The 27,190-nt window shown below is 43.8% G+C and overlaps 10 protein-coding genes across 10 annotated transcripts; 4 read left to right on the plus strand and 6 right to left on the minus strand.

Moving 5' to 3' along the window:
* Positions 1 to 93: 93 nt before the first annotated feature.
* On the minus strand, positions 94 to 947 carry O0I10_008647 (uncharacterized protein; the record flags this gene model as incomplete). The annotated part of the gene is made up of 4 exons (XM_058488649.1): positions 94 to 132; positions 217 to 346; positions 403 to 649; positions 704 to 947. The coding sequence occupies 4 exons, from the start codon at positions 945 to 947 to the stop codon at positions 94 to 96; spliced, it is 660 nt and encodes a 219-aa protein (XP_058340674.1).
* A 541-nt stretch (positions 948 to 1,488) lies between these two features.
* Positions 1,489 to 2,050, minus strand: O0I10_008648 (uncharacterized protein; the record flags this gene model as incomplete). The annotated part of the gene is made up of 3 exons (XM_058488650.1): positions 1,489 to 1,607; positions 1,667 to 1,804; positions 1,876 to 2,050. The coding sequence occupies 3 exons, from the start codon at positions 2,048 to 2,050 to the stop codon at positions 1,489 to 1,491; spliced, it is 432 nt and encodes a 143-aa protein (XP_058340675.1).
* A 194-nt stretch (positions 2,051 to 2,244) lies between these two features.
* Positions 2,245 to 3,267, plus strand: O0I10_008649 (uncharacterized protein; the record flags this gene model as incomplete). Its single annotated transcript, XM_058488651.1, has 4 exons — positions 2,245 to 2,306; positions 2,367 to 2,541; positions 2,596 to 2,834; positions 2,886 to 3,267. 4 exons carry the CDS (start codon positions 2,245 to 2,247, stop codon positions 3,265 to 3,267), a joined length of 858 nt encoding a protein of 285 aa, XP_058340676.1.
* A 94-nt stretch (positions 3,268 to 3,361) lies between these two features.
* O0I10_008650 (uncharacterized protein) lies at positions 3,362 to 4,306 on the minus strand (the record flags this gene model as incomplete). The annotated part of the gene is made up of 1 exon (XM_058488652.1): positions 3,362 to 4,306. The coding sequence occupies one exon, from the start codon at positions 4,304 to 4,306 to the stop codon at positions 3,362 to 3,364; it is 945 nt and encodes a 314-aa protein (XP_058340677.1).
* A 782-nt stretch (positions 4,307 to 5,088) lies between these two features.
* Positions 5,089 to 6,965, minus strand: O0I10_008651 (uncharacterized protein; the record flags this gene model as incomplete). Its single annotated transcript, XM_058488653.1, has 5 exons — positions 5,089 to 5,756; positions 5,810 to 6,071; positions 6,123 to 6,433; positions 6,504 to 6,613; positions 6,676 to 6,965. The coding sequence occupies 5 exons, from the start codon at positions 6,963 to 6,965 to the stop codon at positions 5,089 to 5,091; spliced, it is 1,641 nt and encodes a 546-aa protein (XP_058340678.1).
* A 4,319-nt stretch (positions 6,966 to 11,284) lies between these two features.
* O0I10_008652 (uncharacterized protein) lies at positions 11,285 to 16,505 on the plus strand (the record flags this gene model as incomplete). Its single annotated transcript, XM_058488654.1, has 8 exons — positions 11,285 to 11,305; positions 11,364 to 11,407; positions 11,474 to 11,888; positions 11,958 to 12,236; positions 12,309 to 12,564; positions 12,626 to 14,039; positions 14,104 to 14,225; positions 14,281 to 16,505. 8 exons carry the CDS (start codon positions 11,285 to 11,287, stop codon positions 16,503 to 16,505), a joined length of 4,776 nt encoding a protein of 1,591 aa, XP_058340679.1.
* A 424-nt stretch (positions 16,506 to 16,929) lies between these two features.
* Positions 16,930 to 18,205, minus strand: O0I10_008653 (uncharacterized protein; the record flags this gene model as incomplete). The annotated part of the gene is made up of 4 exons (XM_058488655.1): positions 16,930 to 17,159; positions 17,229 to 17,530; positions 17,592 to 17,857; positions 17,930 to 18,205. The coding sequence occupies 4 exons, from the start codon at positions 18,203 to 18,205 to the stop codon at positions 16,930 to 16,932; spliced, it is 1,074 nt and encodes a 357-aa protein (XP_058340680.1).
* Positions 18,206 to 18,642: 437 nt separating this feature from the next.
* O0I10_008654 (uncharacterized protein) lies at positions 18,643 to 20,402 on the minus strand (the record flags this gene model as incomplete). The annotated part of the gene is made up of 7 exons (XM_058488656.1): positions 18,643 to 18,729; positions 18,827 to 19,088; positions 19,160 to 19,223; positions 19,338 to 19,717; positions 19,850 to 20,046; positions 20,108 to 20,230; positions 20,295 to 20,402. The coding sequence occupies 7 exons, from the start codon at positions 20,400 to 20,402 to the stop codon at positions 18,643 to 18,645; spliced, it is 1,221 nt and encodes a 406-aa protein (XP_058340681.1).
* Positions 20,403 to 21,894: 1,492 nt separating this feature from the next.
* O0I10_008655 (inosine-5'-monophosphate dehydrogenase) lies at positions 21,895 to 23,712 on the plus strand (the record flags this gene model as incomplete). The annotated part of the gene is made up of 3 exons (XM_058488657.1): positions 21,895 to 22,161; positions 22,323 to 22,509; positions 22,595 to 23,712. 3 exons carry the CDS (start codon positions 21,895 to 21,897, stop codon positions 23,710 to 23,712), a joined length of 1,572 nt encoding a protein of 523 aa, XP_058340682.1.
* A 313-nt stretch (positions 23,713 to 24,025) lies between these two features.
* On the plus strand, positions 24,026 to 25,884 carry O0I10_008656 (uncharacterized protein; the record flags this gene model as incomplete). The annotated part of the gene is made up of 3 exons (XM_058488658.1): positions 24,026 to 24,049; positions 24,913 to 25,368; positions 25,447 to 25,884. 3 exons carry the CDS (start codon positions 24,026 to 24,028, stop codon positions 25,882 to 25,884), a joined length of 918 nt encoding a protein of 305 aa, XP_058340683.1.
* Positions 25,885 to 27,190: the final 1,306 nt, after the last annotated feature.

Below are 27,190 nucleotides of genomic sequence, written 5' to 3' on the forward strand. Positions count from 1 at the left end.
AAAATTGTATTATACTATACCCCTTCCCCTTCTTTCAACCCCATGAAAACCAAAAGGATGTGTCTTCTTTCTTCTCTTTTATTCTTTGTTTGTTCATTGTTTTCTTTCCAGACGTCTCCTTTCACCTTCCAACTATCAAATATATATATATATATATATTTATACATGAGTGATTTTCATATGTGTGTGTGTGTGTTTTGATTTTCACAAACTTACCACTTTTTTGACACGTGCCAAGGAGGATGCTGAAGAAGAATTGGCTTTGCAACTATCGACATCATAGGGTGGCTGAATCAAGACCTCATCCAGGACAACAATGGTATCATTTGACCAACGGCATGGTAACCTAGGATAGGTGTAAATGAGTCACTATCCTGTCAAATGTCTGAACCAACAACTTACGTTTTACTGAGTGCGTCAAATATATCCTGTGCTTCTTTGGTGACACCCACACCCATTTTGGCTACCCGTTGTCGCATATTCTTCACACCGCTCGATTCGCGTGCATCCAATCGACTGGTATCCACATGGTTGATAGGTAAAAAGTCGGCAGGCGCGTCCTCTTGGTTCGATAACACCTCTTTGATGTGGGATATTTTAATGATACGAAATGAAAGCTGTTTTCGACCTTGTTGTGCGGCTGCATTGTCTGTCGAACATTGTAATGAGTGAGTTAAGGATGATGGATATCATAGTAGTAGACGTGTGGTGAGCATGATAATAACAATAAAAAGGATATCAAGTGCAATACAGTTGGTTAAGCGATCCAATGCGTAAATACGTCCCTCGATCTCTTCATTCGAAGCAGTCTTGAGCTTGATTCGTCTGCCAAGGATCCTTTGAGCTGATGACGACGCCAATGGAGTAGCAGCAGCAGTTGAATGCGTAGTCGTAGTAGGCTTGGTCAGCGATTTCCGGCGTTGCGAGGATGTTGTTGTGCCTTCCATCTTTTATAGAGTCAGTGAGCATGTTGCAGTCGTGGATCGACTCTTTCCTCTCTCCCTTTGTTCTCGCCCTTCTTTATACCAGTGAGTGTGTGTGAGTGCGTATCAAGTTGCAAAAGAGCACAGCAGTGTACGTAGCTGGATGCGTCACGTTCCGCTGTTTTTGTGCTCCCCTCTCCCCACCTTAATTCACCCACCCATCTACTTCCCTCTCTCAATCCCTTGGGTCTTTTTTTTATGATCTACAGTACAGCTATTTCAAAATCGAATGTTATTAAAGTCTTTAAAGCAATTGCCATAACCCTTAGTGTAGAATAACCAGCCAAAGCGGCTCTCTCTTCATAAAAAGTCATAGTCCGTGCACGTAACACAAGCAGATCATACATAAATACTCCACCACCTACACATACATACATTGCCATCTTCTTAGCTCAAGTGCTCATCTTTTCCCTTTTACCTATTTCCTTCTATCAAAGAACACGAAAAGAGATACTTTGAAAGGGACGTAAGCTTGTGAGTTTATTTTATGGTCTCTCTCTCACTTTCACACGCTATCTGGTGATGGAGAAGGGGATTGGATTTTTGAGGATTCATACTTGAAAATGTCTGCAAAGCTAGTAGACGTGGCACTCACGAACCGAGCTAGTTGTTCTTGACGCATCTCTATATAAAAAGTGATAAGTGGTCATGGGACTCCATCTATGTATGTATCACTCACTCACTGTGTTCATGCTCCAATTCCTTGATTCCTCGAATATCAGCTTTCAACGTGTCAATGGCTTGCTGCTCCCATTCGGATGCTGTATCAAACAAGGCCTTGGTTGCTTCATTAAATGCTTCACGCATTTGGTTGGTCATTTCTTTGATATGCATCCCTCTTCTTTCAGTGTACATGTAATAGTACCATGACATGCGGATGCTCTGTACATACCTTCCAAACTCAAGAGCAAATCGGTTCTGAGGGCTTCGGCTTTCTCTTCAAGGACGAGTAAATCCAAGGTAGGTGGTGATGAACTAATGGTGATGGGGAGCTCGATAAGATCACGCTGCTGTTCTTCTTGTTCTTGTTGCTGCTGATGATGATGGGGTTCTGGACTTGAAGACATTATTTATGGAGGCTGAGAGGAAAAGAGAGGAAAAGGAGGAGGAGGAGGAGGAGGAGGAGGAAGAGAGTCATGCGCATAATCTCAAATAATGAGGTGGGGGAGGAAGTCGGTCCGATTTCCGTGCAGTGGCTTGTTGCATCTCATTTGGAAAGAACGAGGTATCACACAGCTTTGTTCCCTTTGTACTTTTTTGAATGCTCGACAATTGGAACGACTCCTTTGCCAAATCACAGCTCGAGAAATACGGCTGGAAAAAGTAGGCTTTTATTTGATAGTATGAGCAAGAGCCTGGTTGACTTATTATATACTTGTATAGGGGTGATGGCCTTGGCAAGAACAAACATGGCAATACCAAGCACATTACAGTCAAGGTCAAGAATGATACCAAAGGCATTGGTGGCAATCAACAACAATGGGACTTTGCGTGGTGGGATCATTTATACAACAAGAGTGCAAGCTCGGTGACAGTGGAAAAGGATGAAAGCAAAGAGGTTGGTAGGATCCATCCATATTACAAGAGGCCGTAAACTAACGATAGTATCCAGATCAAGGTGGCTGTCAAGAAAAAGAGTGCTGAACGACGATCAAAGACTGGCATCATTAGTACGCATCGACCTACTGGTACATCCGCCACGACCACAACCACAACATCATCCATGGCATCCATTGCAGAGGAACAAAACTTGATGGATAGTGTCAAGAGTGTCCATTCCTGTATGGCTCAAACGATTGCTCGAACATCTCTTTACAGTGGATTTGTCAAGAGTTCAAATGTTTTGGTTGGGTATGTATATATAGAGAGTCAATGGATTGTGGTATTGATTTGAATCTCTAGAACAAATACCCAAAAGAATGACGACAAGGAAAACGATGACGACGATGAGGATGATGAGCAAAAGGATTATTCGATCAAGATGACGGATGAGGAACTCTTTGCAGCATGTGAAGGACGAACAGCACGTAAAGGTGGGCGTGGTCTCGTAGAACAAAAAGGCAAATACGCTCGCGTCATGCAAGATTACATCCATAAGCGTGAAGCCAGCGATGATGAGCAAGTCACTGACAAGAAGAGGAAACGAGAGGATAAGGATGAAGAGGCATCATCGACCAAGAAGAAGAAAGCCAAAAAGGAGAAAAAGGACAAGAAGGACAAGAAGGAAAAGAAGGAAAAGAAGGCCAAAAAGGAGAAAAAGAAGGCCAAAAAGGAAAAGAAATAGCATCTTGTAAACATAGTTGTTGTAGTATATCCATAGTTTGTTTTCATCGTTATTTATTATTGCATGCTAGAATACATCATTACCATCATCATCATCATCGCCTTGAATAACCAGCACAGCACCACATGAATAATTTCCAAATGATAGCAATGCCTGCTAGACCAGTGACAACAGCACCACCATATAGTAAGCCATCATGCAATACGTTGCTACAAAGGATCGTACAATTGTCTGGGAGAGAGAAACCACCATCCGAAGTATCGTTACCACCATTGCACTCATTGTTACATTTATCAGTGACTATTTTGGATGCAACCATGAGTGCAATGCCGCCCGCTAAAAAGGCAATGGATACAAGCATCCAAAACACGGAACAGCACGTGAGGGCAGGGTTGTAACAACAACAACTTGCACCTCGTCTTGGTTCTGGTCCTGCTGATGGTTGATACGTGGGTTTCTCATCCTCAGGTGCAAGTCGTGGTCCAACAGGTGGTTTGGGTTGTAATTGTTGTTCCACATCAGGTTCTTGTTTGTTGTGTCTTTTAAATGGCCATCCTCCTCCTCCCTTCTTTTTCGGTGATTCGTTGGACGAAGAAGAAGCTATGGGTGGTGGACCTGCTGATGATGATGAGGCGGCTGTGGCATTGTGCTTTTCAACAATGGGCGTCTCTGGTGTCGCTGAAGATGCCTCCAATTCCTCCGTATAGTAACTTGTATTGGGATGAGGATGATAAATTTGTGGATCATTGTAGGCGGAAGCTTGTGGTTCATAGGAAGCGCGAGGATGATGTTGTGGTTCATAAGAATCTCGATGATAAGATGGATAAGGTTCAGGTTGTGGTGGTTGCGGTTGTTGATGAAAGTAATCTGGTTCCGTTACATGTTGTGGGGTATAATAACTTGAGGATGGAGGATAATAATTTGAAGATGATGTTGCTACAGGTGCGGGTGGTGTGGATGTGGGTGCTTGATATTGTTCGGGAGCAGGTGGCGGCATTGGATACTGCCCTGCATATGGATCGCCACTGTTATGATACATGAAGAAAAGGAAGAAAGAGGAAACGGAAATGCATCGGATCACCTGGATCCGAGGAAATATAAAAGCGTTCCAACCCAAGCCATCTCACGGGGCAAGTCAAAAACAGTCGGCTGGATTTAGCAGGCACTAAAAATACTTGATGTTACACAATATGCGTCATAAACATCCTTGGCATTTTGCTACGCTTTATTGTTGATCGCACATCCAATTTTCAACTTGGCAAAATGGCAAGGTCAACCATTTCGGTGGTCGTGCCGGGTCTTGCCTGTATTATCATTTACATCCAAGAGACTTTTATCATCATCTTTCGTGATGTTGTCAAGGACTTTGGACACGTCGTTGTATCCAAGCAACCCTTTCTCCATGGCAACCAATGTAGCAACAATCCTCAGCCCCGTGGGGAGGGAGATCATGATCCACAGCAAGGAAGAACATTGATGCAGCCAAGGGCGGAGAGTAAACATCATGGTCATTGATTATAACATTGTAAATGCTCCAAGCAAAAATGATGATCATGTTTTGAATAATGGTAAAAAACAAGTTTGTCGCGGCGGGAAAAAGTGCATACATGATGAGGTTGATAACGTAAAAAGAAAAAAAGGCGAAAGAAAATGCTGCTATACAAAAAGAAAGGGGGGACTTCTGGTATCGTTGGTGTTGGTTGTTGTGTGTGTGAGAGAGAGATAGGAAAAGAGAAATGACGTGGATGATAAAGTCGCGAATGTGAGAAATGACATTGGATGGGTGTGTGGGGGAGGAAATCCGTCCGATAAAGAATGGGGTTATCTTAAGCAACTTCGTCGGTCTTCGGGTTGTCGACGAACGGCCTTGACAGAAGAAAAGACATCCCAAAATCGTAATGTCTCATCGCCGGCACCAGTGACAACGGTGGATCCATCATAGCTCATTGACATGTACAACACACGACTCGTGTGACCGGATAGTGTGGCAATGCGTTGCATGTTGTTGGCCTTCCATATAATCACTTGGTTGGATGAGCTATCGGAATTGCTTGCATAACCATGGGTCGATACAATCTCGTTTGTTCGCTTGGACCATGCCACATTACAGACTTGGGATCCAGTGTCATACGATGAGATGGGTGTGCCTGAAATGGCATTCCAAAACCGTATCGTCTTATCAGCCGTACCACCTCCACTAACAAGCACCCCTCGAGAATGAGGATTCCATCCAATGGCTTTCACAGCTGCTGTATGATCGCTGAAGGTCCATAACACCTTGTTTTGATGCGATTCCCATATCATCAAGTTGTTGTCGTTTCCTCCAGACGCAAGCATTGAACCATCAGGACTCCATTTCAATCCACATACTTCTTGAATATGCCGATTCAATTCACGAAAATAAGGTCGAGAGGATCGTACATCACGATGTAAAATGTTGTGATCTCGGCTCCCTGATGTTAAAATGTTGTTGCACCAAGCCAATGCACCTACAAAATCAAAAGTCAATATCGATCTATCACATGTAGGATGTTGCTCATACCTGTCCTTGATACATGACCACTCCATGTCCGTACCCGCCGTGATGCTTCTGTGTCCCATAGATAAACCGTTCCCTTGTTCGTGCCAATCGCTAAATGAGGGCCATGCGATGCCCAACTCACAGACGTCACTGGATCATTGACGAAATCGCACAACTTGGTGACCCTGCTTGTATTGGCATTCCAAAGATATACACATGAGCCAAGTCCCACTGCAAGGCTGTCATTGGGTCCCCAATCGATAAGGTTCAAGTAGAAATCATCCTATCCATCATCATGAGTCCATTGCTGTTGATAAACAAAGCTTCTCTTTACCTGTAATTCAGGGGCGTCAAGGATTTTAATGGCTGTTCGGCTAATTTCACGTGGTATACGAAAAGGTGTTGATAAAACACGACGTCCAGCTTCACTGAATGGACCTGTCTGAAATCGTGGTGATGTGGGTGAATCGATGGCTGCTCTTGGTGATGTTTGCGGTGATTGGCGGGAGGTGTAATTAAGTATTCGTCGGGGCGTACGTGAAGAAGAGGATGATGATGATTCGGATTGCGTAAAGTCGTTGGCAACGCTTGAATCTCCCATGACTTCAGCTTGAATTATGGCTCCTATCCTCCGATTATGGCTCTCTAATAACAATACAATTCATACCATGTCCATAACATAGATACATACACACACACACAACCCACTACTTACGTCTTCCAGAATGAAAATCAGGATCCAAATAAGGGTTTCTTGATCGACTAGTAGGTGGCTCCATCATGTGGTAATTATGTACAAGGTTATCATCGCGCGAGGGTATGAATCTAGATGAATCTATTAGAGGATGTTGTTGACGACTCTTGTTTCTCTCTCTTTTGGTACTTGCCTGTCGCCATAAATCTGGTTTCGTTTTCTGCCATAAGGAGATGGTGGAAAGAATGCTTCAAGATCTGTGTATTCTTCAGTTGCAGGATCGCCCATATCAGTCATTGGAGGTGTTTGTGGACTTGGTAAAAGAGGAGGATCATGATCTTTTTCAGGCTCTTCATTGGATGATGCTGCTTCTTGTTGACTCTGCTTCATTTTGCTGTTGTTGTTGTTGTTGTTGTCCTCTTCCTCTTCTTCCAGCTTTGCTTTGGATGCTGACCTAAGTTTGGATCTGTATGTATCACTCATGATGTTGTGAATGGGTATCGAAAGGTGCAAAAAAGGGTTGTTGTTGTAGTTGGTGATGATAATGATGATGATGATGCTGCCGTGCAGTCTGTGCGCGCGTGTCTCTCTCTCCCCTGTGTACAAAAAAGAAAGGTAATATGCGCGTTTAACACACAGTCCGATACCACCAGTGACAGCTCAGCGCGCGGGCTCCTTACCTCGTTCGTCTCGTGTGCTGTTTCTTTTCTTGTTTGTGTAATCGACTCAATGTCCCTGCTCTCGTGCAAGTTTATCGTAAAATCGCTGCGCTCAAGTAGCCACAATGAGAGAATGGCGGTCGTGGGCAAAAGCAATCGCACAATCGAGGGCCGAAACCGGAATTTTTGTGCCTAACCGACATGATGCCAAGAATGGCGCACCATGACAACGAATCAGTACCCATCATCCCTTTAACGACGCTTTCAAAAGCTTCCAATGCTGTCGATGCGTACCTCTGCTGTATTGAAACAAGAGTAAAAGGTGGTGCTGTGTCGGTTGCTGAGTACGTCACCATATCTCTGAAATTTCATTGGCCAACGCTCTCAACCTGGATCAGTGGATGTGTTCACATAATGAAATGGATGAAAGAATGAGGCATCATCATTGTCTAGATCCCCATATCCAACCCACACGTCCGTTTTCTTTGTTTATCCTACATACACACACATACACGTAAATAAAATGTTGCGCATGAAATCACCTGCCTTTGCCATGTTTATCTATATCTCATCTCTCCCAATTCCCTCTGCATCACATACAAAAGAACTTGGATACCACTACATATCAATCCTCAAATGATGTATGCCGTAGCTTTTGTGTCATAAGGAAAAGGAATGGTATACATGGAAAGCTGGTTGCTACTGGATACCACTTAAAGACAACCCGTTAAATTTTACTCTACTCATACAAAGAACCAAGCAAAGACACCATTGCGCATCACTGCAGTCTAATGGCATTGCACCCCATTCGCTTACCTACAACCACAAGCAATCAGTTGTTTGGAGACCAGTGGGATAAAGACGACTCAATTTTTCAATTTCATGGCGACGTCGTCAAGCACGGCACCGCCACCGACGCCACTGCGGACCATGACGGCGCATGTGCCGAGATAGAATATACGCGATACGTTGCCATAGCAACATTTATTGGCATGGAGATATGGGATATATCGTAAATCGGGTTATGGGAATACAGCATAGATCATGGGTACAAAGCGAATGATGGACATAGCAGCTATATATAAAACAAGCAAAACTATAGTATCTAAGTGTGTAAGAGAAGTCGTTGATTAATAAACCGAGGATACTACAACAAGTGGCTATGTATGGGATCTTACTAAAAAGCATCTTCTCCCAAGGTTCAAGCATGTAGACTGCTGTTTGTAATTCGTACTTGTATATGAGCGTCGAGAGCATGCTTCTTTTCACCAAAGGTGTCATCTTGTGAAGGGCCAACGAGAAAAGAAAGTATCATGTCAAACAAACAGCACCTTTAAATCTGGTACCGAGTTTCAGGGTAACACACAAAGGGGATTTCTAATTGAACATTCTCCACTTGCTGTATGTGTATATGTCTCAATTGAACACGCTTTGGTGGTGGTTGTGTATTATTACCAGCATTCTTCTCCCGAATCATAGATTTCAAAGATGGATGAAACTGAATCGACAGCAAATATGGGTGGGACTTTTTAACTTCCTTTGACTCAATTGAAAGGAAGGCATTTATTTTATGTACTTGCTCTTTGCTGGTGTCATTTAAGCCTACTACGATGCTATGCGGATGATTTTAATCCTCCATGGAATGTATACGTAGCCATCCTACCTTATCCACTGATCCTGTATACGATTTTCATTGCTATGATACATAGCTTGACGATGGATTAGCTCTTTAAGGACTACTTCCACCCATGATCCATGTTGTTATTAAGGAAGGATCAGGATCCCTACAACACGCCTGCCAATGCATGGCTGAAAAAGGCCTGAGAGCAAGTCATAGTCGAGTTTTCACCACTTAAAGCAGTGGATGGGATAGAAAATTTATTCATGGCTACCGTTTTCTACAGCAGGTTGGATGTAAACATCGAGCATTGTGCAATGGGCTTGAACGATGGCTGGTCACGTGAAGTAGCAATGGCGCCGTTTAACTCAATCATTCATTTGCTACGAGGATGCCGACTTTGAAAAGTGACGTTTGTTTGTATATTGTCGTATCATTTATACGAATCATAGGGTCATCGCAAGCCTTTTTCCTTGGGTAAATGTAAGGTTTATACAAGGTATGCCAGATTTTTGTACGTCCAATCCCAACGATTCAAATCAGTGGGTGTCAGCGTACGTCTTGGAATACACATTGAAAAATCTGCCATCTTCTGTTGGTGCCCAGCCATATTCGTCTGCTTGCAGCATAGCCGAGTTGTTACTTGAAGTTGTTGCTGAACGTATGGTGGTGTTCGATTGTACATTCAAATCGAAGCCCATAGGGATTCTTGACATCTCCTGGATATCGCGTGGGGGCATGTACATATGTCATCAACAAAGGAGCCTCAAATTTCCCATCAGATTGAGAGGTTGTCTTTTGCCTCCACAAAGGGTCCATCAAGGAACACAGCCAAATGCCATTAGGCAGTAATGAGTTGCACCAAGTGGTAAAGCAACGAAGCGGGCTACATAATAGATGAATGCATCATGAGTACCCTCATTTTGTGAACCACACAAAGACTATCCTTGAGACTTACCAAAGGCCATTGATGATGATGTGCGTACAAGTAGAAAGAAAGGGCGTACGATAGTGTTGGTGACAACAGCGTTGTTTATATGAGAGTGGGCGTGAGAATTGTTGTCATGATGAATCAAATTGATAAAGTGGTCAAGAACCTGGAGTACTGAATCAAAGCGATGGAAAGTAAAAACGGTTGATAAACTTGTAGGTGACATAAGTAAAACCCCTTTCTGAGCCCGAAATGTGGGGGAAATATCTCACCAACTGCATAATGAACAGTTTTGGAGGATTGTAGGAGAGCCGCAAGCCATAAGGTAACATGATAGCAAGCTTCATAGTATAAAGAGCTGTACTCTAGATATGGTCATTGTTGTAATTTAGGAGGGGGTCAAACAACAATCAACCATTTACGTGATTATCATGGATGTCGTGTTGTGGTGCATCATGTGATGAGCTCAAAGTGCTGGTTCTTTTATTCGTTCCTTTGCAGTATTCTAAAGACCCATCAACCTACTTTTATTGTGATGCTTTTGGCCTAGTACTATGTAAGGGGGATGCCTGGTCGTCTCATGATGATAAAGCGGCACCCACAAAACCTATACATGGATGTAGATGATTGCAATGGGAAAGTCGGATCAACACGCTGTAAGGCTTGTTTCATTCATGTAACCAAAAATGGATGACCTTTACCCGTTAAAATACGATACGTGTGTATATACATACGATGCAAGAAGATGTTCCCAGGAGAAAACCCACGAATTCGTTCTTCATATCGTCAAACCTCAATCGCTTATAAATGCATGTTACACAATACACAATCGTGTTCATTAACGATGAAGAAAAAGTATGGTACGTCCTTTGTCCCATAGGATGTCTCAAGAGGGGATTGCCTTTGAACTATGCAAAAGGTAGTACTATAGAGGGAGTATGATTATCCATTGGGAACGGTCCACCATCCCTAGAAGAGAATCAGAAGATCCAAAGAGAGCACATCTTGATAAGATAGTTCAGTAGCAGTTGGAGGAGGAGGATGAGGATGAGAAGGCGGCCATAGCGCAAGGACATGATCCCTTAAAGTTAGTACTACCCACTGATGTTTGTGTGCGAGTGTGTACATCCCATACTTGTAAACCGAAATACCGGAGAAATGCGATGATTGTGGTACATATTCAAGATCCGCAAACCTTATTGTTTCAATGCTGCTTACCATTCTTGATCGTTTTTTCCCTTTCAAGGTTGGTGCTGCGGCATGTGCCTAAAATGATGGCGTGCATCATGTCGTCCCTTATGCAGCAAGAAATCAAAAAGAACAATGTGAATGCATGCAATTGAATTAAATGATGCCATTGAATCCATATCAACAAATAGATCATTAGTGGCACAAACAAAGAGTCAACTTTGTTTGGGGGGGATGTGTTGGAAGATAGAGAGAGAGAGTAAGCAAGCAAATGGGTCCGAATAATCTGAGTAAAAGATGGAGAAAAGGATTGAAAGAAAAAAATCTCTTCTTTCCTCCTTGTTCTTCTTCTTCCGTGTGTTGTTCAGACTACCTTTCTTCTCCTTTTCATACACACAAAGCTTTCATGGGCGATTGTAGTTTATCCGTACGTATGCAACCAAACATAAACATAAACAAGAAGGCTTTATTCATCATGTAAATAGACACCTTGGGTGGCGGACGATTTTACGCCTTGCTTTCGAGAAGCGTAAGTACAAGTGGTTGTACCAACACATGCACCGCATGGAAGACTCATGGCATACCATTCCTGCAGCATTGTCGATAGTTTGATTCCCATTGCGTTATTGTCATGGTCCATTGTCGCCGTTGGTTGGGCTTATGTGCGCAATCGTCGTGCATCGTCGTCGATCTATATGCCATTGAAGAGCAATGCTCCTGGATACACTAGTTATGGTGCAGCCAATATACCACAGCAGCAGAGTGACGACAATGATAGTGGAGATGATACATCTTCTTCCTCTGATCGTACGCTTACACCGGCTTATGAAGAAAGCGCAGCACGATGGACAACCTACAATGTATCTCGAGTGATCGTCTCTGCAGTGCAATTGGGCGTCTATTTGAATGCATTGTCCCTGGTACTCGGCAATAATTATGATATCGATCCATCCGTGGAAGGCACAAGCTCTGATCTTACACTTGCACTTGGTGGCAATACCATTTTCTGGGTATGTAATCGGTGGCGGCGGGGTGTGTATGGATGATAGGCTAATCAATTGTGGATTACATAATGATAGGCTATCGCATTATTGCTTGCTGGCGTCAATATCATCTTATCGGGTTCAAGCAAACGCCCTGTTGCATCAGAGATTTGCAAGCAGCTCAATTTCCTCTACACGGCTCATTTCCTTATCAATTGTATCGACCTAAGATCGTTCTATGTGCAACATTACACAGACATTGTATCCCCAGGCTACGTGCGCGCTATTACGACTGCATGCATTACGTTTGCTCTACTCGTCATCGTTATCAATGAAGCACGTCACACTCCTCGACAAACTGTCATTGCTGATACCGTAAGTAAAGGAGAGGGGAAAAAAAAGGGGGGGAAATGACAAGGATTTTAATGGATGGTATGTATCTATCAGGGGCGTGTCATGTCGGGAGAGAATTGGGCATCCATCTACTCGCAATACTTCTTTTGCTGGGTGCATGATATGATGAAGGAAGGCTATCGTCGTACGTTGAATGAGGATGACTTGTACGAATTGGTGCCTGAAAACCGAGCCAAGAGTATCCTTGCAAGCTATCGATCCAACAAGTCGCATTCGCTTTTGTGGGGCATTTTCAAGACTTTCAAACAGCCATTGATGGCTCAATTCCTATACTGCTCAGTGTGGAATAGTAAGTAGTAAATCTCTTTATAGGGGGGGATACCATGGTTGACTTTTTTATACGTTGATAGTTGGCATGTTTGGACCTCCTCTTTTCCTCAACAAGATTGTAAAGTACATTGAGAATCCGAATTCAACCGAGCCAGCATCAACAGCCTTTGTCTATGTCTTGTTATTGTTCATCACGGGTGCCGTTCAGACACTTGCAGTTCAGCAAGCCCTCTACATTGGACGTACTTTGGGTATTCGTATTCAAGCCATTGTCATTGGTGAAGTCTTTAGCAAATCCCTAAGACGACGTGATAATTCTTCATCGATGAAGGAAGAGGATGGACCCAAAAAGGAGGAGGATGATCAAAAGGATGATACCAAGGCCAATGTGAACAATTTGCTTTCTGTGGATGCCCAAAAGCTTGGCGAGTTCATTGCATACATCTTCTATGTCTACTCGTACCCGATCCAGATTGTGGTCAGCATTGCATGCTTGTACCAGTTACTCGGTGTTGCAGCATTATGGGGTGTTTTGGTGATGATCTTGACTCAACCCGCTACGTTCTTTATTGGTCGTCGTTTCCAAACGGCTCAACGTGCCGTCATGTCTGCCACGGATAATCGACTCAAGATGGTGAATGAATTGCTTTCTGCTATTCGCATTGTCAAGTTTTTTGCGTGGGAAAAGGAATTCCGTAAACGGGTCTTGGATGCTCGTGATGTGGAACTCAAGGCGATCCGTGCGCGTTTGTTTATGTTTATGCACATGCTCAATGCTTGGTTCATGATCCCTATCCTTATCATGGTGACCGTCTTTTACGTTTACACGCGCACGTATGAGTTAACGGCATCAACGGCATTCACTGCATTGGCACTCTTCAACACATTCCGTGCCGCTTTGGATGAATTCCCAATGCTCATTTCGCAAATCCTTCAAGCCAATGTCTCCGCCAAACGTATCGACAACTTTTTGGATGAGGATGAAGTGGATATCCATGCAACGGATGCTGAAGCTGCTGCTGATGGTGTTCAAATTGGCTTTGTTGGCAATGCTACCTTTAGCTGGGATAAGCCCGAGTTAGGAAACAATGCTTACGAAAAGGCATCCATCAAGGATCTCAATCTTTCTTTCCCACGCAACAAGCTTTCCATTGTATGTGGTCCCACAGGCTCCGGTAAAACCACTCTCTTGGCAAGTCTTTTAGGTGAAACCTACACCGTGTGTGGTAGTGCTCGTCTTACACGCACCATCCCCAATCGTCACAGCCCACTCGGTGGTGCCGTATCCGGTGTTGCTTACGTGGCACAAACCGCTTGGCTTCAAAATTGCAGCATTCGTGACAATATTCTCTTTGGCTTGCCTTATGATGAAGATCGTTACCTTCAGGTGCTTTATATGACCGCTCTTACTAAGGATTTGGAGATCCTCGAGTTTGGCGATTCAACTGAAGTGGGTGAAAAGGGTATCACCTTGAGTGGTGGTCAAAAGCAAAGGTATGGGTGGATGATATTGGATGAAATGAGATGGGTGTGTACAAACTGATTGCAACCTCTTTAGAGTGGCTATTGCTCGTGCTGTATACTCGCAGGCTGATACTGTTGTTTTGGATGATTGCTTGAGTGCTGTGGATGCTCATACAGCCAAACATCTCTATGAACATTGCATTACGGGTGACCTCAGTAAGTTGTGTTTATTTATTGATCCCTTTTACAAAAGACTAATTTGAATCTTTAGTGCGTGGCCGTACCATTATTTTGGTGACCCATCATGTTGGATTGTGTATCAAAGGTGCCTCATATGTGGTTGCACTAAAGGATGGACGTGTTGCTGGTGCTGGTGAACCCCAAGCTGTGATGCGAAGCGGTGTATTGGGTGAAGAGCTCGCACGTGTTAGTGAAGAGCTTGCTGAAGCTGAAGAATGCGCTGCTACCGATGGACCTGTTCCTGTTGTTCCAAAGACATTGAAAAAGTCTCAGCCTGATGGCACTGGCAAATTGACCCAAGAAGAAGTTCGTGCCGAGGGTGGCGTGACATGGTCTGTTTATGAAACCTACATTCGTGCGTCTGGTGGATACATGTTTTGGGTATTGGTCATGTTCCTTTTCTGCTTGGCACAAGCTACCGTCCTCGGCCAAGATTACTGGATCAAGATTTGGGCAGGCGCTTATGCTGAATCTCACCACAACAATGATGATGCCAATGGTACTACTACAGTGGGTTCGTTTGGTATGGTCCACCTTGCTTCTGGTGAACCAGGTGCTTTCTCGATCCAATACATCCAATCGTACAACAACAATGCGCCCCTACTTGATTCCCAACAACGTGATCAAATTGATATCAAGTATTACCTCGGCGTTTACTTTTTGATTGGTCTCATTGCTTTGGTTGTTACTTCAGCACGCTCGCTTATCCTTTTCACTGGTTCTATTCGCGCTTCTCGACGTTTGCATGAACAATTGCTTAATCGTATTCTTCGTGCCAAGGTGCGATTTTTCGATTCAACGCCTTTGGGTCGTATTGTCAATCGTTTCTCTTCTGATATGGGCACTGTGGATCAAGACATCTCGCCTTTGCTTTCGTTTTTGGTGTACTCGATTGTGGCCACATTGTGTGTGGTCATTCTTATCTCTACGGTGATTCCTGGATTTATTATTCCTGGCATATTGATTGCAGCCATGTATTGGTTCATTGGCGTATACTACTTGGCTACTTCTCGTGATATGAAGCGGTTGAACTCCGTTTCACGTAGTCCCATTTATGTGCAATTCAACGAAAGCGTCAACGGCGTGGTGACGATTCGTGCATTTGGTGCTCAATTCCGATTTTTGGCTGAGAATCATAAGCGTATCGACAACAACAATCGACCTTTCTTATGGATGTGGGCTACCAATCGTTGGTTGCATGCACGTGTTGAAGTCCTTGGTGCCTTTGTTGGCTTTGTCACTGGATTGGTGCTTATCATGTCACGTGGATGGGTGGATGCTGGTCTTGCGGGATTGTGTCTCAGCTATTCGCTTACATTTACTCATCACGTCTTGTGGGTGGTGCGTACCTATGCTATGAATGAGATGAACATGAATGCCATTGAACGTGTACATGAGTATTTGGATATTGAAGAAGAACCCCCTGTACATATTCCAGCCACATGTCCTCCTCACAGCTGGCCCGAAACAGGTGCTATCCAAGTCCGTGATCTCGAAATGCGATATACATCCGATGGTCCTGCCGTGTTACGCAACATTAGCTTTGAGACGCGTCCACGTGAAAAAGTGGGTATTGTTGGACGTACTGGTAGTGGCAAGTCTACCTTGACCTTGTCTCTTTTCCGATTCATGGAGCCTAGTGCTGGTCAAATCATTGTGGATGGTGTTGATATCGGCAAGATTGGTCTTGAAGATTTGAGATCACGTCTTACTATTATTCCCCAAGACCCAGTTTTATTCTCTGGTACTTTGCGTACCAACCTGGATCCTTTCAGTCAGCACGATGATGCCGAGTTATGGGCAGCCTTGAAGCAATCCCATCTTATCGACAATGCCAGTGAAGAACAACAAATCACCTTGGATTCACCTGTACTTGAGAATGGCAGCAATTGGTCACAAGGTCAACGTCAGCTGATTGCTTTGGCCCGTGCACTTGTCAAACGCTCCAAGCTTATTATCCTTGACGAGGCTACATCATCCGTTGATTTTGACACGGATCATCAAATCCAACAAACGATTCGTGCCGAGTTTGGCGAATCCTCCTTATTGTGTATCGCTCATCGTATTCGTACAGTGGCTGATTATGATCGTATCCTTGTACTTGATCAAGGCCAAATCATGGAGTTTGATACACCTTACAACCTCATGCATCGCGACAATGGCATCTTCAAACAAATGTGCGAGCGTAGTGGCGAGTTTAATGAATTACTGGCCATTGCCACCTCCAAACATCTCAAAACCGCAAACACGCATTAGACACACATCTTTATATATATCATTGCCCCCGCAACTTTTTTCATACAACTTTCTTTATGGAACATTAAAGAAGAACAACACAAACATTCTCATGAATTCCAACAAAATGTACAATCTATTGACATGCGGATAAAAGGATAAAAAAGATATTACAACATGCAAAAGGCTAAAAACGTGGAGTTTTTTTGTCGAGGGGGGTGATAAGGGAAGGGTTTGGGTGAAAGACTGGCAAGTATATGGGTCTATGTGTGTATACGCGTGCGATTAAGAAATAATTGGGTTGTCTATATACGTGGGCGGAGGTTGATGGATGATGTGAAGCATTCGATAAGGTACGACAACGCACGGCGACGGGTTGATAAGGAACATGTCGAAGGTGATGGGGATGAGAAAGCGAGGTGATATGGATTACGTGAGTTGTATACTAAGAAGTCGCTGATGCTTGTTGTTGTTGTTGGGTTGTTGCTGGTTTGAGAGCCATCCAACAATGATAACGAGAAAATCCATGATAGTCATCGAATTCTTCCATTATCTCTTGAACAGCTTGATCATAGTCTTCTGAAGCGATACCCCATTGAGATGAGAACTCTTGTTTGCGGTTTTTAAAGTACGCCTTTTGTGTTTCCTTATTGATGAAACCAAATTGCTTGAGTTCTATATAGAAATGAAACAACCGATTCTTGGATTAATATAAAGCCATTCTAATGGGACTAACCCACTTACCTGATTCATCAGGCCATTCACCGATAGGGATATCCAATGTCCTGATATCAATTTCTTCAAAGCCGACTTGAGATAATTGATCTTCAATGGATGATGCAAAGAGATAATCATAGCCATTATCCGACCATTGTGTCCGAAGAAACCCATCAAAGGCTTGTTGAACGGGACCTGGATTGTGGGGTGCCGGATCGGGTTCGAGGATTTCAATATGACCACCAGGCTTAAGAACCCGCAACATTTCCCGAAACAATGGCAGCCATTGGTTCCGCTGGATTTCGGTGCTCATGTTGCGTTGGAAAATACTTGATCCAGATATGATGTCAGTGTATCATTCGTATAACAAAAAGAGTCATCATCACTTACAAATCGACAGAGGCATCTTCTAATGGCCATGGATACTGATGGATGTCGGCTTGAACGTAATTCAAATTCTTGGGTCGTGCTGCATGATCAGGTGGATTCTTGAGATCGATACCAATGATATGACTCGTCAAGTGTCGTTGCGCCATTTCCAAGGCCCAAATGCCATTCCCGGTTCCAATGTCGACAATCGTCATGCCACCAGGCACAGCATCGGGATCGATGGGTGACCATATATTCGCTTTACGAGCACTCTTTAACAAATAATGCTAAAGACAATAAAGAGATTTAAGCATTCTATGGTTGTAGTGATTGGGGCCGTTGTAGTCGTAGTTTAGTACCTGGCGTTGTAAACGATCGTATTCTCGAAAATCAACAGCTTGCTTTCGTTTAGTAAAGAACTCAGTGATCGATTTACGACGTGGGGGTTCTTGTGGAACAGAGGAAACAGCAGCAGCGGCCATAGCTTCACTGATGGCACCTGCACTGAGGGCCGTGTGTTCATTTTCCTCAAGCCAGTTGTAATTGCCCTGTGACATGTGCGACTGTGTCGTAAGCGTGCTACGTCGATGGCGACGTTTCTTTTCGGCTGCTGCTTTACTGGCTTGATTGCCCATGAAATACACAAATCAACTCCACGGATGATATGAAAAAAGAGAGAAAGAAGAAAAAAAAAAGAAAAAGCTGAGAGAGAGAAAGAAAGGAAAAGGAAATTAGACCCGATGTGGATTAGAAAAAAAAGACACAGAGAATCGTAAGGACCCTAATTGGGCTGTGCTCCGATACAATAGGAGAGTGAGGGTAGTAGTAGTGGAATAAGTGGAGTGAGTCTAAAGCCCATCCGAAATTATGATTATGTTTTGGTTCGGAGCACACAAAGGGGCGGAGGAAGAGGGAAATGATCCCTTTTTCCTTGTGTCACTGTTGCACAATTCGATCATTGCACTTTTGTCAAAAAGAGTAATAAAGAAAAAACCGATATCCCAGGAACAGGAACCATGTACAACCTGTGTCTTTATCTCCACACATACATACACATACAATGATAACGTCTTCATGGAAGCACCTTGTACAAGAATTGAGATAACTCTTCTGAAGATGAACATGGCAAAAGATTGCTTTTGACGTGCACATCCAATTCCTGATAAGGATGAAAAGGTATGTAAGTTTGGCGCGCTTCTTGTGTTACTTGATCACAGAAACAGAGAAAAAGAGAAACCCATTCATTGTTCGCTTACCAGTAGGACATCATTGGCACTCGGTCGAGATTGAGGATTATGGTCCAACAGCCATGCCACCAAGCCACGCGTGTAAATGGATGGATAGCTGTATGTAAATGTAGGGCCAGGTTCACATGTGATGATCTCAAAGAGTTCTCGCTCATCTTTGATCAAGTAATGGGGTGGGACACGATCCATCATTTCAATAATGGTTATACCCAACGACCACATATCGATCTTTTCATCATAGACTTGTTGCAATATCAATTCAGGTGCCATCCTAGGATAAGGTAAAGCACACATTCATTAACGGTGCCATTTCATTATGCTCATAAGGTTTAACTTTCTTACCACTTGTTGGTTCCCAAACGTTCGCAATTGCGACGATCAATGCATGCTGATAAGCCAAAATCAGCTATTTGGGAGAAAGAGAAAAAAAATTTAGTTGCCAAATAAGAACCAAGGGCCGATCCCTTGCTGTTGTTGTTCCAGAAGGGGGGGAAAGAGTGAAACAAACAAACGCACATACCTAATTTGACTTGGCCATCCCGACCTAAAAGGATGTTTTCACATTTGACATCGCGATGCATGTATCCCGAGGCATGTAAATAATCAAGTGCTTTGAGGGTTTGACAAATAATGTGGACAGTGTGATTTTCAGGTAGGCCACGACGGCATAATACCGAAAAGACCGAACACCGCATCAGGTCCATGGTGATCCAAACATCGTCATGCCAAATAACAGCTTCACGAAGTCGAATAAGGTGGGGATGCCTTGTTGCCATGATGCACAATTCTCGTGCTACAGCTGCACGATAGGCCCTATCAGGATAAAGGATGCATCGTTTGATGGCGACTTGTATGTGAGGCTTTTTGTGCATACGAGCTCGTACAACGGCACCATTGACGCTGTGAATATGCAATCAAAAATTAGCATGCATGCACTCTTGGCATTTGTAGGAGAGAGAAAAAGAAAAAAAGATATGCACGTCTATGTGGGGATGATGCTGATGCTGATGATGGGAGTACACCTATACATACCCTGTGCCTATTTCTTGGAATTGACCATAGTGTAAACGAGGATCAGATGTTCTCACACGCACTTTAAGCTTGCGCAGTATTCGCTCGAGATCATTGTGACGTTTTCGATTGCGATGTGCGTGATGATGGTGATGGTGGCCTGCTGTAGGTGGCAATTGTGGAATTTCATAATAGGGGTTGGGGGGATACCAAGGTTGCTACGCAACCAAATGGTTAGCTTCTTTTTATCTTTTCATTCTCATCCAATGTTAGCTTTACCTTGGATACTCGTTTGGAAGGATCGTAAGGTCTTAAGTCAAGAGAAGAAGGTAGCTCAGGCTTGAGATAGGCTTTACCAAGAACATTTGGAATCTCACAATAACCCGGTGATCGCCAAATTTGCTATTAAACAGGAAGGGGGTTTTCGTTCAGTGATTGATAATCCAATTGTTGTGATGATATCAACCTTTGTGGATGTATTACTAAGCGTAGACAATGAATTCATACGCTTCAAGCATACATTGGATCGACGTGTTGAACCAGAACGACTTGTCAGTGAATTTGAACGTTGCATTTGAAGTGAAAGGAAGGGGGGAGGAGATGGATTAATTGGAGGAAAGAGAGGAAAAAAGAGAAATGATGCAACGATCAAGAAGATGATGTGGAATAACGAGTATTTATTGCAAGGAGTAGTACGAGATGTGTGTGTGTGTGTGCATGGTCGTTTTTTTATGCATCTATCCTTTTCAACGAAATACTGTATACTGGATGCGGCAAAAGCTCCTCGATCAACACAGGATCACGGCCTGTCAGGGAGACATTGTTAGGGAGTAAATACCTCCACCAGCAGCAAGCAACTCGATACCAAATCCTCTATTGATACCCCAAAAGATTGATGCCATTGCTCCTTTCTATCAAATCCATCGATCGCCAACGCAGCAACAAAATCCAAGTGATACGCGGTTGCAATGTAAATCGAATCCCTTTTTTTATTTGGACGCATATCGAAAACCTGCTTATGAGATGCATTCCATATGGCATTGCCTTGCAGTTTGAATTCTATGAGTAAGGGAGAGGGGGGAAATGATAATGCAGCAGCAGCAGCAAACGCAATGGATGAGATCAGATCGTTTCATATCCTCGGTGTGTGTGTGCAAACAACTTTCTGTCATGATCATCCTCCCCTTTCTCTCACTTTTTGCCTCCCTGAAAGGAGTCAACATGTAAGCGAAATAGAGAGAACGACCTATCAGAAGTACCTGAAGGATCATCACGTCTCAATTGTGTTGCCGATTGTGCACTATTGCCATCATCCGTTTGTCGTAGAGACTTGGTCGGCCGAGTGCTGGTTTTTTCATCGTATCTCTTATACCCCCTTATCACTTGCAAACGCTACAAAAGACCGCTAGACCCCTCGTATGTTACTTTTTCAAATGAAAGGAGATGGGAGAGAGACTCAAATTAAGATCAAGATAAAAGAGCTTGCCACTATGCAGACTCCTGTGCGCCTTTTGCTGCTGCACCACCAGCACGCCACGCACACGCAATGTCCCAATAGGCTAAGCCTCCCCTTTCTTTTGGTTTGCTCGTGGAACATGTGATTTGTCATTCGCACACACGCACACGCATAAGTTCTCATGGATCATGCAGTCTTAGTCCATATTCATAGGTTCCATAGGTATAGTGAATGAATAAAATTCCTTTTACTCGTTGCTATGATACGTCGTCCAAGCGTAGATTTGTCATGGCAATGTCAGCTTTTGAGTCGTTGATTTTTGTTATCTCAGCAGGACCCGGTTTTTCCAGCGACCCAACCATCCCAGCCAAAGAGAGCGGATGTTGCACGAGATAGAAAAAGTTTTTTTTTTACCACGGTGAATTGGCGTTTGCAATCTCTTATTGGACCATGTTCATCTCAACCGGTCACATGCAAGTAAACCCCGCAACGACTATATAAACAAGTGTCGACCGCCCCTTTGGAGAGAGGGGGGCTTAACCGCCCCCTACATTTTTTTTATTCTTTCCCAATAAACACACCACTTTTTACGCCACCCTATACATCTACTATGTCATACCTTGATCCTTCCCAAGCTACTGCTACTTTGGCTACCTACAAGGAGCGTGATGGTTTGTCTGTTGACCAATTGTTGGATCCTCAACTGAGCGGTGGCTTGACCTACAATGATTTCTTGGTCCTCCCTGGTTATGTTGACTTTCCCGCAAGCCAGGCTTCATTGTCTACCAAGATCACCAAGAACATCACCTTGAACTCCCCATTGATGTCTTCTCCCATGGATACTGTCACTGAGACCGAGATGGCAATTGCTATGGCTGTAAGTGGATCTACTTTATTTTTTTGATTTGTCAAATGTCGGGAAAAAGGATTTGACACAAGCCTCATCCCGGCATAAAAAACATGATGTGTGTGGGTGGGATCGGCAGGTGATCCGAGAGCAATGCAAACTTAAAATTTTGTCATGTATCGATTCTTTAGCTTTTGGGTGGTATTGGTATTATCCATAACAATTGCCCTCCTGAGGAACAAGCTGCTATGGTCCAAAAGGTCAAGAAGTTCGAGAATGGCTTCATCACTGATCCTGTTGTCTTGTCTCCCAACCACACTGTTGCTGATGTCAAGGAGATCAAGGAAAAGTCGGGTTTTTGCGGTATTCCCATTACAGGTATGGATCGGGATTGCAAGAGTGGTCTGTGGTCGTGTGCCACATGCACAACGTTTCTCTTACACCATTTATTTTCCCAATATAGAAAATGGTCAATTGCAAAGCAAGCTTGTTGGTATTGTCACTGCTCGTGATATCCAATTCCACACCGATGACTCCTCTCCTCTCAAGGATATTATGACCAAGGATCTTGTTGTTGCCAAGACTGGTGTGACTCTTGCTCAAGCCAACGAGATTTTGAAGGATTCCAAAAAGGGCAAGCTTCCTATTGTCGATGAGAATGGTGCTCTTGTTGCCTTGTTGTCCCGCTCCGATTTGCTCAAGAACCAAGAATACCCATTGGCTTCCAAGAAGCCTCAATCCAAGCAATTGTTGGTGGGTGCTGCTGTTGGTACTCGTCCCGATGATAAGGATCGTCTTGCTCTTTTGGTTGAAGCTGGCCTTGATGTTGTCGTCCTTGACTCTTCCCAAGGCAACTCCATCTACCAAATTGAGATGCTCAAGTGGGTCAAGCAAACTTATCCTCAACTCGAAGTGATTGCTGGCAACGTTGTTACTCGTGAGCAAGCTGCCAACCTTATCGCTGCTGGTGCTGATGGTCTTCGTATTGGTATGGGTTCTGGTTCCATCTGTATCACTCAAGAAGTCATGGCTTGTGGTCGTCCTCAAGCTACCGCTGTGCGTCGTGTCTCTGAATTTGCTGCCCGCTTTGGTGTTCCTACCATTGCCGATGGTGGTATTGGTAACGTCGGCCACATTGTCAAGGCTATTGCTCTTGGTGCCTCTGCTGTCATGATGGGTGGTCTTTTGGCTGGTACTACTGAAGCTCCCGGTGAATACTTTTACCATGAAGGTCAACGTCTCAAGCGTTACCGTGGTATGGGTTCCATTGATGCTATGAGCAACAAGGGTGGTAAGGATGGTAATGCTGCTACCAAGCGTTACTTTAGCGAAGGTGATACCGTCAAGGTGGCTCAAGGTGTTGTTGGCAATGTCGTTGACAAGGGCTCTGTTCGCAAGTTTGTTCCTTACCTCATCACTGGTCTTCAACACTCGCTTCAAGATATGGGTGTTCGTAGCATCAATGAGTTGCAAACCAAGGTCACTGAAGGTGTTGTTCGTTTCGAAAAGCGTACTGCCTCTGCCCAAATGGAAGGTGGTGTCCACGGCTTGCACAGCTACGAAAAGAAGCTCTTCCAATAATTTATACATTATTCTCGTGTCATCCACTCTTAACCCCACATCTTGCACAACATGTACATATTCATTCATTTTACTGTACGCAACAAACACATTACAAATACAATGCAAAGGATTTAACATCTTCCATATAATTCTATGTATTGATTGGGTAATAGGTATTATGGTAAATGAGGGGTGGGAATACAAGTTGCCGAATTCATCCTTTTCTTTTACTCTTGTCACCAGAATGCAATGAAGCGATCGAATGCTGGAATCAAGTAGCTCTCCTTCAAGTCACGCATGCAAGGAATCAGGTCCACCGATCTTGGCGACCATGCAATGGGCAACCCATCAGAGGGTACCGGCAGCAACACCTTTCAGCGCGTGAATCCTCTTCAGCAGCGCTGCGTGTATCAATGTTCCTATTTCAACCATCAACGACTTTTCAGCAACCGGTAAAGCGATCGACACGTACTGCCATGTTGTTGTCAATGCAGCCTATCGACCCAACCCACCTAGCATCATGCCATCGCCATCAACGATTGCCTACATTCATCATGCGCAGTAATAGAAAACCAACATCAATCAAGATACCGTAGACCACATGGATCACAACATCCACGGCATGCTTCCAACAAACGTGATACTTCAATGCTTTCAACGAGGACTCTGATGGCAGTAATAGTAGTACCAGTGGAAGAATGTATATAGACGTCACCTCTCCTACATAAAGATGTTCAACTTGCAACACAACTTGATACTTGTGTTCTCGACGCGTATTCATGCAGATGGTGTTATTTCCATATTAGGATTCGTACCCAAAACGCCATATACACAGATGACACGCGCTACTTCATGTCATATTGGTTATAGGAAAGAGTCATTTATTCATTCGTTTAGAACATCTTGGATGAGAAATGATTATGGAGCGATTCCCATCTACTGAAGTTGGGGATGCGTTGAGAAAATGGGCGTGTTATGTGACCGTGCAGGAGTGTGTTATATGCCCAAAAAGTTGATTTTCTTTTTTCACAGCTTCTTTTCTCACTCTCGCTCTCTCCCTTTTTACTTTTTCCATACACACGTTCTTCTCGGTGCTTTATCTTTGAAACAAAACAGATCTAATCCATCGTCTATGGTAATAGCATGCATGTCTGTGCTCGAGATTCATGCGTTGACCACTTCCCCCACTCAATATCAATGACGTGTCAAAATCAATAGGAAGCCGATAACGATCACGTACGTACACCATCCTCATCCACTCAAGATACCAGGAGCACCACAGAAGATCAAGATCAAAAAGAGACCATGGTACTCAGAAGAAAGCGGCCCCTTATAGTTTCCAGCGATGATGATGATGATCAACAAGATGACACTGACGATGGTTATCAAACAACACAATCAACATCCAATACTCAGAACAGAGCTCTTCCAGCACGAGTAGAGTTTGATCGTATCATCTTGGAGGAAACAGTACGAGTGAATCCCTTTCGAGCTCCACACGGCACAAAAAAGCATGCATGGAAGCAGGTGGCTGATAATGTCAAGGCGAAGCGCTCAGGCGGCAGTGATGCATCAATGACAGGCGTCTATGTCAGGAACCGGGTTTATTATTTGATCAATACGCCCAAAGCCAGTGCAGAGCTTGAACAGCTACGTCGCAAGTTGATTGAAGAGGTATGTACCTACCCTCTCTCCCTTTGTGGTATTACATACAATGACCACCAATCATGGCTCCGTATTATTATCATTTAGAAAAACAATAGCGAGAGACCAGTAATGCAGAGGTCAAGCCGTTCCAGCGTATCATCATCAAGTGATGTTTTAGCATCCCCAAACACGCCTCATCCTGTAACAGTACAACAACATCAACAAAGGCAACCTCTTGTGTTCCCGACTACGCCTATCCCTGGACCAACCCAACCAAGACTATCTCTTGCTATGAATCATAATGCAACTTTGGCACCATCCATATCCTCCTCATCAAGAACGTCTTCCGATCATCAACTTGTTGAGCAACGTTGGCGTTATCTGGAATCGCGCACACAATACTTGGAACAACGTACCCAATACCTGGAACCACGACTCGCTGCTTTGGAGACGGCAACAACCAATCTTTTCGCATTGTTTTCGGATCACCAAACAAGCGTTCATGAACAACTACAACAAATGAATGGAGGCAGCGAGACTTAAGCAGATATCAAATAACCGAGGCTATACCATCCCCACTCTTATCGGATGATTACTATAACATCATTGTTACACCATGATCATGTTTATCAATAGCCAACAATAAATAGCACAATACGTTATAACTCTTTCAAGTAAGGGATCGTTTTAAGATCAAGAAAGTACTACGTAGATAGCAAAATAGATAGTGTTCATCCATTGCGGTGGTGGTATGATGGTGTTGTTGGTTGTACTGATGATGATGTCCCACCTGGTACTACTGCATGATATTAAAGCTGAAGCAATCCATTTATTCGAGTCATAGTAAGAAGAAATGAAAATGACTATGTGTGTGATGTTGAGTATGCTTGCGATAGGCTGTGGTGGTTCGTGACCAGGAATGCGTGAAATAGTAATTGCTGTTAGGCACCGACTGCATGAACACGAAGGCTGCCAGCTGGATCCTCGCTCCGAAAAGCTACAAACGTTCCACTTGTTGATGGCACCATCCACCCATAAAAAGAGACATGAGCTGACTGATTCCATCAAAGTAATTGGTTGATATCTATCAATGAGCGCCAAGGCGTTGGAGTAGATCATGCTGACACCAAGGATACAAGCACCAAGACTTTCAGTAGAAGTGCTAGAAAGACGCGGCTGGGATGACACGTACTTGTTGGGAATCAGATAAGCCATTAGAATGCAATGATCCGCTAGAATGCCACCGCGAGAAATAATGTGAAACGCCGAAGAATGCCAAGGTACCAGTGTTGTTCTCTCGCTCACTCCCATAATGGCTATGATACGAAACACCAGATTACAAGTGATGTATTGCCATGAGTCCTTCACCGACGGGCTTTGCTACCACCATGAGCTGTGGATCCCGCATGTTGCCAGTAGAGACATTCATCTTCTCCCCAAGTCGCACAAGAATAAGCCTTCCATGATGGTGTCGTATACTTGGTAGTCCGCCGTACGATGCATGTTCAGATTGATGTCTCTCATGGTATCGTGAATGGCACCCTTTACCATGAACAAAACATGGTCGTCACCCTTGACATGCCGTGAAATATTGCCGAGTGAGAGCCTGCCACCCTTCTATTTCTTTCGTAAGTGCTCTTGAACGCGACAAATCCCAGAGTAAGCTCCTTTACCTTGTGGTTCTTCTCAAAAGCATTCTTGCCTCATGTAACCTTATCTCCATGCCATCGATAATATGCTGCTGCTGCTGGTTCATTGTAAAGGTCGTTAATTAACAGCACTTTCAATTTGTTGGTCCAATGTTACCATGCGTACCAGCCAGTGAAACATACGCTCAGCGTTCTTGCTT

The sequence above is a fragment of the Lichtheimia ornata genome (assembly GCF_029851405.1).
Source record: "Lichtheimia ornata isolate CBS 291.66 chromosome Unknown scaffold00046, whole genome shotgun sequence".
Lineage (NCBI taxonomy): Eukaryota > Fungi > Mucoromycota > Mucoromycetes > Mucorales > Lichtheimiaceae > Lichtheimia > Lichtheimia ornata.